This window comes from Acanthochromis polyacanthus, chromosome 12 (genome assembly GCF_021347895.1).
Source record: "Acanthochromis polyacanthus isolate Apoly-LR-REF ecotype Palm Island chromosome 12, KAUST_Apoly_ChrSc, whole genome shotgun sequence".
In the NCBI taxonomy this organism is placed as follows: Eukaryota; Metazoa; Chordata; class Actinopteri; family Pomacentridae; genus Acanthochromis; species Acanthochromis polyacanthus.
In genome coordinates this window covers 17,937,228-17,946,564 of record NC_067124.1, presented here as the reverse complement: position 1 = coordinate 17,946,564, position 9,337 = coordinate 17,937,228, and the positions used below count along the sequence as shown (strand labels likewise).

Here is a 9,337-nt window from a genome sequence, read left to right as displayed (position 1 = left end):
ACCTTCTCCATATTTTAAAACGTGTCATCTGTTATAAACTCGCCTGGACATAGGCCATCGCTCAGGCTGTTTGCCAAACTGTTTCGATGTTTTAATTTCTTCTCGCAAGAACGTCCTTGTTTCCATAGCAACCGAAGCAGCTGGTAGCAGAGTGTTAGCATGCCAAGTACACAAGTACTGACGGTATAAAGGTAAACAGTGTATAGGAAAACATGGAGAAGAAGTTCTGCCTTCAGTCGGAGTCTGTGAGTGTTTGTATGAAACTCATGATAGCAGTTGTTTAACTTCAGGTTAGCAGTTGTTTAACATCAGGTTAGCAGCTGTTTAACATTAGGTTAGCCACAAGTTAGCAGCTGGTGAGCAACAACCACTGAATCACTAATATCTACAGGATTTATTGCTGATCTGTGTTCGGTAGATTTATTTCATTTAACCAGTCTTCATGTGTTTATTTACACCAACGTTACCACTGCAGCACTCTGGAATACTGTTTTATTCAATAATGAATATGCAACTCAATACATATTACTATTAATATATTCTCAATATATAAATAAATTATCATATAAGACATATAAACGTGGCATTGTGAAATAAAAGCCCTCATAAAATGTAATTATAGTCTTTAAAAATGTATTAATATTTAATGTTTAAATATTTAACTGACATTTTTTAATTACCTCATATTTCAAATTTTATGCTAAAGTCGTGTTTTATTCCCCCTTTATTATTTTGCAGTAGTAATTATGTAATTATTTATTACATTTTGAGTAGAACTGCATTTTTGTACGAAACAAGAAAGCCCTGATGTTTTATTCCAGGATGATTAAATCATATTATTCCCCTTAGAAATCAATATTTTACTTTTTTTTTTTTTATTATGAACATTGATTAATTATGTCATATTTGAAGTCCAACTTGTGCTGCCTCTTAGATGTTTGAATTTAATGCTTTTCTTCAATTTCTCAGTGAACTGAACATTTTTAATACTTAATGGACCAAACAACTGATCATGTACTTCTTAATTAAGATCATTTTTATTTTGCAGTTGTGCAGTCTGCTTACAGCTGATTGCATCTGGTTTCTTTGCTCATTTCAAGAATTAATCTGATTTAATAACAGATGAGATCGCAGGTTCCCTGTTTAATATTTTGTTTAGTGGACTTAAAACTGCTTTTATTGCCAGTTTTAAGGCAGATTTGTTGTTTTCTGTACACAGAACACAAAGAAGCAGTGAGCTCAGTATAATGAAATCATCACACTTTATCAGGAACCAAACTATAGCACTAGGACTGATTCCAGCTATGACACCATATTAATTTACTGAGATTACTGTGATGCATTCAAGAGTCAGTCCATCAGCAGGGGGTTTGCAGCTCGTGAAAGCTCTGAAAAAACTCAGTTCAGAATCTACACAATAAACAGTGTTACTATCTAAGAGTTCATGTACTACTTCATCCAGCATGGGGTGCCATGAGCTGCAGCAGCCAGTAAGAAACATGTAGCAGTGAGTGTAGCCCAGTGAAATAGGAACTCAATGGATCTAAAGTGAGTCCATGTTTCATTAGCTTCTTTGGTTCCTTCAGCCCTTCATATTTCCACCTTTATTTCTGATGACAGACTCAATCCTCCTCAGCATGAAGGAAACTGGAGTCCAAGTCTAACATTCTTCACACACTGTTTTATTCAGCTACTCTTTGCTGGAGGGGTTGTGTTGCTCTATCTTTCTTTGGGAAAGACCACAATGTTCTGTTGGCTTCAGGTCAGGAATCGCACTACCAAGGTTCTAGTTCCACTTTGTTGTAGTGTAGAAGCTCTTGTATGATGTTGTTCTTTGGATGTTCTCCCACTGGAATATTCTTCTTCGCTCAACTTCTGCAGCCTGGGACTCATCTTGTCAGGAAGTATTTTGATCTATCCTCAGACATATATGACCACTCTGTCTCCTCCAGGTGAGGAAGAGGTGAAGGTGAGGAGGAAGACAGAGGAGCTGAGGAAGATGGAGGACATCGAGGAGTTGACGTCTACTGGACACAAAGCTCTGCAGGAGGGACGGCTAGAGGACGCTCTGAGATGCTTCAAGGATGCATTGAAGACTGCCACACAGGTGAGGGTGGATCCAAAAAGTGAAGGTCAGAGGTCAACAGATGAGGGGTGGTGGTGTGTAGTAGTAGTAGTATTTTTATTATTAATACGATCTCCCATGATGCTCTGCTGTCCCCAGCTACAGGACTCCCGGGTTCTGCGGGCCTGTTCCTTTAACCTTGGAGCGGCCTACGTGGAGGCAGGCCAGCCTAACAAAGGTCTGGACCTCCTGCGGCAGGCTCAGCCTGGCCCAAAGGCAGACCGCCTCCCAGACCTCCAGTTCAACCTGGGCCTGGCCCACAATGCACTGGGACAGAGCTGGGAGGCTGCCGCATTCTTCCTGCAGGCTGCTCAGCTGTACCGGTCGCAGGGTGACGGACGCAGTGAAGGAGACGCCTGTATGGAGCTGAGTCACTGCTACAGCAGAACCCAGGTTAGATTCAGAACCAGGGCTTCAACCAGAACCTAAACTGAATCTGAACAATAAATAGATCCTGTATCTGGACCAGAGACAGAACCAGTTCAGGTGCATCAGGTCACAGGTGTGTCAGGTAGCAGATGTGTCTGTTACAGGTGTGTCAGGTTACAGGTGTGTCAGGTAACGGGTGTGTCTGTTACTAGTGTGTCAGGTAACAGGTGTATCTGTTACAGGTGTGTCAGGTTGTAGTTGTGTCAGGGAACAGGTGTGTCTGTTAAAGGTGTGTCAGGTCAAGGGTGTGTCTGTTACAGGTGTGTCAGGTAACAGGTGTGTCTGTTACAGGATTGGTCTCTGGCGGTTCAGGGCTTCTTGCGGGCTGCAGAGAGTTACAAAATGGCTGCCATGTTAGATTCTGCAGCTACAGCGCTGAAAGAAGCAGGAAGTCATATGATCCAATCAGATGAATTCAGCCAGGATGACATCAGTGCCGTCTTGACAGAGTGTTTGAGTCTGACGGACAGCATCAGTGACCAGAGGATTCTGGGTAATCACCGTTAATAAACAGATCATCTTACTAATGAATTCACTGACTGATATCCACTCTGCTCTCATCCAGGTGAGCTGTACCTCTCAGTGGGTGTGTCCTACTGCCGGCTCAGGTGTTTTCAGGAGGCGGTGCAGTGTTTCCAGTTGGCTCTGGGCCCTGCCGCTCAGTGCCCCCCTCTGCTGGCCAGTGTGCTGCACAACCTAGGAGCTGCCCTCAACTCTGTGGGCCAGTTCAGCCCTGCAGTGGGCTACCACAGGCTGGCTGCAGGGCTGTATGGTGAGACAACATACTTGTATACGTGTCGTGCACCTCGAGCACACACCTGTCACATACTTATCAAACATCTGTCTCACACACACCTGTGTACCTGTATGTCTATGTCTATGTGTGTGTGTGTGTGTGTGTGCTGTGCAGGCTCTCTGGGTTGCCGTGGTGACCAGGCTCGATGTTTTACAAACTTGGCATTTGCCTGCAGTCAGCTGGGGGATGAAGAGGAAGCAGCAGAGAGCTTCATCCTTGCTCTGCAGGGCTTCAGAGACACAGGTGATAACTGTCTGTCTGTCTACACCTATATGTGTACACTCATCTACCTACACCTGACTTTCTACACCTGCTTCTGTGTAGAGGATCACCTGGCTCAGGTTCAGGTGTGTGAATCACTGGCTGAATGTTACCTTAAGCAGAGCAAGCAGCAGAAAGCTGTCCAGCTCTACAAAAAGGCTCTGAGCACGCTCTCTCACTGCCAGGTAACAACCACACAAAGTGAACTTACGTGTGCTGACTTCATTCTAACCAATCACAACTCACCTGGTTGACTTTCAGGACAGTGGTGGTGTTCAGGACCGACTGGTGGAGCGACTGACTGCAGTTCTGAAGATGAGTGTTGGGCTGCAGGTCTAACAGCAACACAATACAGCAACACAACAACATCTGCAACAGAGCAACACCACAACACTACAAAAGCTACAAACCTACAACACCACACCAACTCAGCACAACACCTGCACCTACACAGCACCTACAGCACCACAACACTAAAGGAGGTACAACACCTAGAACAACACAACATTGCAATAACACCTACAACACGACAAGGCAACCCACACTTTTGATCCAAAGCACCATCCATTGAAACCAGCTCAGTACTGATCGATTGACATCTCATTTGTGTATTATTAGAAAAACAGTCTGACTTACAGCTGATGTTTTTTCTGCCATTCAGAGGCCAGTCAGGCCACGCCCACTAAGACCACACCCACAAAGCTCACCTGTTGGACAGAATGTCAGGTAACTGTCACTGTGACACACCTGAGCCAAACATTGGACAGATGATTGATCAGTTTTGTCTTCATGCTTTACCTCTCTCACAGAAAGGGTGACATCACACATGGTCCAGGCACAGCAGCCAATCAGCAGTCAGACGAGCAGAGCGGGGAGGGGTCAGGTGAGTCTCATCTGTTACAGGTAGACGCTGGTCTGACAAATTGGAGGAATCTAATATTTTCTTTGCTTAAATATCAAACAGGTAGGCAGGGAGCAGGAGGCGAAGGTACTGATGCACCTGAATACATGAGTGTAGCATCTGGACAGAACAGGTAACACACACACTTCACTGTAACTGCTTCAGGTCCACGGACCTCAGGAGGACAACACCCTCTGGAACACACTTGTTCACCTGAATATTTGTTTCTGTGTTTCCAGTTCAAACCAGACAGACCAGCTGCAGCACAAAGAGTCACTACAACCAAATACATCTGGTATACCTTGTAAACACACAAATCACCTGGTGAAAACATGAATCACCTGGTGAACATCTCATGCACCTGGGTCACATCTGATACAATATATGAACATCTTTTGAAGACCTGGTGAACATGTGATAGACCTAGGAAACATCTGCTATATTAGAAGTAGAACTTGATGAGAACAGTGTCCAGATGGTTACATACCTGTGTGTGTTTGCAGGTGAGCTGTGGTTGGACAGAGGGAACTCTCACTTTGACAGGTGACTGTCACCTGTCAATCAAACTTGTTTTATGACAGGTTTTATTTCAGTGAAACGTCCTACTAAATGTTCACGTTGTTCTTTTCTTTTAGTGACACCTCATTGGTTCAGCAGGAAGAGGCCACACCCACCAGTTCAAGGGATGTCAGAGAGGCCACACCCCTTTTGACCAGGTGGCGGTCTCGGTTTTGTTTGCTGATGTAACACTCTACTGTCTGCTAATTGGTCAGTTCACTGGTTGTGTACTGATTAATGACATTATCAGTCTGACTGAACAGAGACTCTGGTGTCCATGGAAACGCTGAAGGAGGAGTACACCTGAGTACAAGTAATGATGTCTGAGGATTTCTAAGGTTTAATCTGCCACAGGTGGAGTCTGCTGATGTAGCGACTGATGCAGCACTGTTTAGCTCCTTTCAGACATAAAATCCATTGTATTAATCTCACAAAATCTGAACATTTCACTCGATGTCTGAATGATTTTCCTGCTCATGTTTCTGTAAAAGTCACATCAACACTCGGAGGTCCACACCAAGGTAAGATTTCACTTTTAACACAAGTCTGAACTGCATCGTCGCATTAACGGATCAACACACACAAGTGTTGGTACTTTGAGTTCTGTGAAGGGGTTTGAAGGATTTTTACACTTGTCAGCATCAATATTGATCCAGAAACATCACAGTAGTGGAATACAACACAGCTTTCACTTTGCTTTACACAACAACTTATTTTTAGTTTGCAAATTGAAATGGCCTTAAAAAGTTAAACGTAAGTGCAATAAAAACAGACACCAACAGCTGAAATATTAATGATACTCACCATTAATGCTGTAATCAGAGTCCTGTATCACCTGTCTGACTTGACCGTTACTGCAGGAGACAGGATAAAGATGGAGGATAATTGTTGTGCTTTGGTTTAAAATGTTTTTCTGTTAGAAAGAAGAAATTAAATATGGCTTATCACATGTGACTTTTTTATTTTCAGTAAAACTGACTGACATTAAACTTAATAAAACCTACAGACTCTTATTTTGACATTAAACTGTGAGCTAAACCTGCTGATGCTGCAGGAATTTTTCTGTATTTGCACAGAGGAAAACTGTAAAAATACAAACCAGAAAATCGTCCAGATTAAAGTCTCTTGAATCAGAATAATTCACATAAATACTGACACAGCAGGACAGAATTAACATACTGATGATTTAATGATGATTTATTTATGACTGGTTGCTGTACCAGCTTCACCTTCAGATCAGAATCTGCTGTTGAACTGAGAACACAGCAGATTTTCTCAGCAGAAAGTTCAAACACACACACACACACACACAGCTGTAGCTCCTCCTTCGTGCTGCAGTGTGTTTTTCTGTGTTTCTCTCTTCTTGTCTTCAGTGGTTCAGCTGCAGCTGCTGAGATCCTGAACCTGCTCATCCTGCTTCTATGACTCATCCTGGTTCTGTGGATGATATCTGTTCTGGAGGTTCTCTTGGGTTCTCTGTGTTTTCCTGTTGTGTTGGAGGAAATATGAGGAACAGAGGAGGAGAACTGGGGAGTCCGACGTGAGGAGGAGAAGCTGCTGAGCAGGTAGAACACAGAATTGTTGTGGTTTGAAGCTTTTATTGTGTTGAGCTACTACAGGTTTCACTTCACCTAATGATCTGATGATTTCATTCATTAGAAGTAAACAGAACCCAGTCAGAACCCGAATGGTGCTTTGTGGCTCTTTTTTTTTGTTACTGTAGCAGCATCGGTTTTCTGACGAGATCCTGCAGCAGATTAGAATATTTAATGAAGTACATCTACTGCAGCAAATGTACTCAGTTACTTTAGTTATATTAAAGTACTGAGTTACTTTACAGTCCAAAGGAATGAACAGCTTTGTATGTCAGGCTGGTTGCTATGGTGATAATAGAGCTAATAATAAAGACAATGAGAACAATGAGAACAAGTGAATGAAAAGCTGAGTTTTAAAAAGTGAACTCAATGATAAAATGTGTTTTCTGTCTGTTTCTCTGAGCTGAGCTTCACCTGAAGGCTGAATGTCCTTTTTTTCTCTGTTTTACATGCATCAAACACTTAGAACACACCCCGATCTGAGAGAACAGTCTTCATCAGGTGAGTTCTACAATCCTAACAGTCACACTTTAATCATTAACCTGCAGGAACCATTTCTCTTAAAGCAACCTTTTAATTCTGACTGAAGTTTGTAGCTGAATAAGAACAACAAGCTGAACTAAGCACAGTGTGATGTTCTTGTTCTCGTGTCTCAGTGGAACCCTCTGGTCTTTTCAAGGTGGCCAAACCTGAAACACAACAGAAATCGTTCCTGTGAAACGTGATTTGAGAACTGTCACTTTAGAACTTTTTTGAAGAACCATCTCTGACAAACTTCTTTCAGAAACCGTCACTGTGGTCTCACAGAGGGAACTCTCAATTTGACAGGTGTAAAACCTCTTTTGAAAAACCATCTCAGGAGAACCTCTTTCAGGAACATCCCTGCAGAACCTCTTTTCGGAAAGTCCCTGTAGAACCACTTCTAGGGTAGTTTTCAGAGAGAACAAAGTTCCTGCTCCAGGGTCGGTTCTTCTGACCGGTTCTGAAACACTGCTGTGTGGACCTGAATGCTGATTGGTTAAACCCAAAGAGGACAGGCGGTCATACTCCCCTGTGGATCCACAGTGGTTGTTGTTGTTCTACCGTTGGTTCTGTAGAACGTACAGCAGCAGGTGGTAACTTCTGGTCATGTAGTTTATCGACATGAGTCCAGAACATTTACAGAACCTTTGTGTTCTCACAGACACGATGGTTTAACACCAGAATCAATGGACCCGGTCAGGTCCAGATTCACTCTGATTCTGGTTCTGGCTGTAGACAAAGGAGTCAGCAGACTTCCCAGCATGCAATGCTGTCCAGCAAACTCTAAGCAAACCTTAAAAATAATCTCATATATCTTAAAACCAAACTTGGTTAACTTTGTTAACAAAGTGAAACCAGACTTGGTGTGTCTACAGAGAAGCATGCAGTCGCTCAGGTTGACTCTTTAATGGTCAGCAGCTGTCAGCCATGTTGGATGCAGTCATGTGACCTCAGAAATCAGTTTGCTGGAGCTCAGCTTCCATAAAAATTCATGTTTCTGAGTCATGTGGTCATGTGACCTCTTACCTCACACCTTGCTCTGACAGCGGCTGGAATCAGCCAGTGAGCTGCTGTGGGCGGAGCATAAAGCTATGCAGTGATGCACATGGAGGTTGTCAAGGTGAAATCATCTGCACACACACACACACACACACACACACACACACAGACACACAGACGCTCTCCCACACACACACAACCACACTGGTCAGGTTACAGCACTAAAAGACCTGCAGTTATTTTTGGCTTGAAGATCGCTGTGTGTGTGTGTGTGTTCCTATCAATGTGAGGACCTGCCTCCCTACTGAAAAACAGCATAAAGTAGATTATTACGTTTGGATGGATTTGATGTTGATTAAATGTTGAATTAATGTTAATTAATGTTCAATTACTGTTCATTAAATGTTAGATCCTTGTCGTGGATTTCAGGTAGACAGTGACTGAACATTAATCAGTGTGAAGTGATGTAAACAGAGCGATCAATACAACCTAATTAAAGGATTAGTTTGTGTGAGCTTCCAGCATGCTTTGCATTATTCTGATAAACTCTTGTACCCTTATTCTTCTGTCAGTGTTTGATGGACTCAAAGGTTCTGGATCTGATCCCTGTAAAGTGATGAGCTGCAGTCATTTGATAGAAGCGGCTGTTGGTTTATTATAGTGATTGTTGTTGCAGCTAAAAGCATCAGAATCATTTAAAACCTGTTTACAGTCAAAGCAGCAGAAAAATAGTTCAGATATTTTAAAACCAGGTTTTACTGTCTCAGGTGTGAACAGATCGACTGATCAGCTGCTGTAACATCAGTGGAGCTGCAGATTCTGTTCATTAACATGTACAACTGAACTTTGAAACAGCTCAGCTGGAGGTTTCTGATAAAGACAGGCAAAAACTCACTCCGGTTCTGTTTAGACTCTGGTTCTGGTTCTCGGTTCTGGTTCAGGGAAGTTCTGTTTTAATCCAGAGAACATTCTACAGGAAACAGCAGGTTTCAATGATTCATGTTTACTGCAGAAAATCAATCTAAAGTCCAGAGAGCAATCATGTTCTGACTGAAAGGACTAAAATCTGATCAAATGTTTGACTTGATTTCAATCACGTACACTCAACAAAAATATAAATGCAACACTTTTGTTTTTGCTCCCATTTTTAT

The 9,337-nt window shown here is 42.6% G+C and overlaps 1 protein-coding gene across 3 annotated transcripts; it reads left to right on the top strand.

The window, feature by feature from the left end:
• Positions 1–5,524, top strand: LOC110971229 (tetratricopeptide repeat protein 24). Of its 3 annotated transcripts, none has more exons than XM_051957024.1 (14): positions 1–245; positions 1,953–2,107; positions 2,225–2,518; positions 2,846–3,047; positions 3,120–3,326; positions 3,465–3,593; positions 3,675–3,796; positions 3,873–3,944; positions 4,273–4,337; positions 4,421–4,498; positions 4,580–4,645; positions 4,752–4,807; positions 5,016–5,055; positions 5,148–5,524. In XM_051957024.1, exons 2-14 carry the CDS (start codon positions 2,000–2,002, stop codon positions 5,257–5,259), a joined length of 1,551 nt encoding a protein of 516 aa, XP_051812984.1. In that variant the 5' UTR covers positions 1–245; positions 1,953–1,999; the 3' UTR covers positions 5,260–5,524. The 3 variants fall into 3 exon arrangements, with proteins under 3 accessions (XP_051812984.1, XP_051812983.1, XP_022077259.2); XM_051957023.1 differs by having other exon boundaries at positions 2–245; positions 4,421–4,494; positions 4,576–4,645; XM_022221567.2 differs by lacking the exon at positions 1–245 and adding an exon at positions 266–414 and having other exon boundaries at positions 4,421–4,494; positions 4,576–4,645.
• The last annotated feature ends 3,813 nt before the right edge of the window (positions 5,525–9,337 follow it).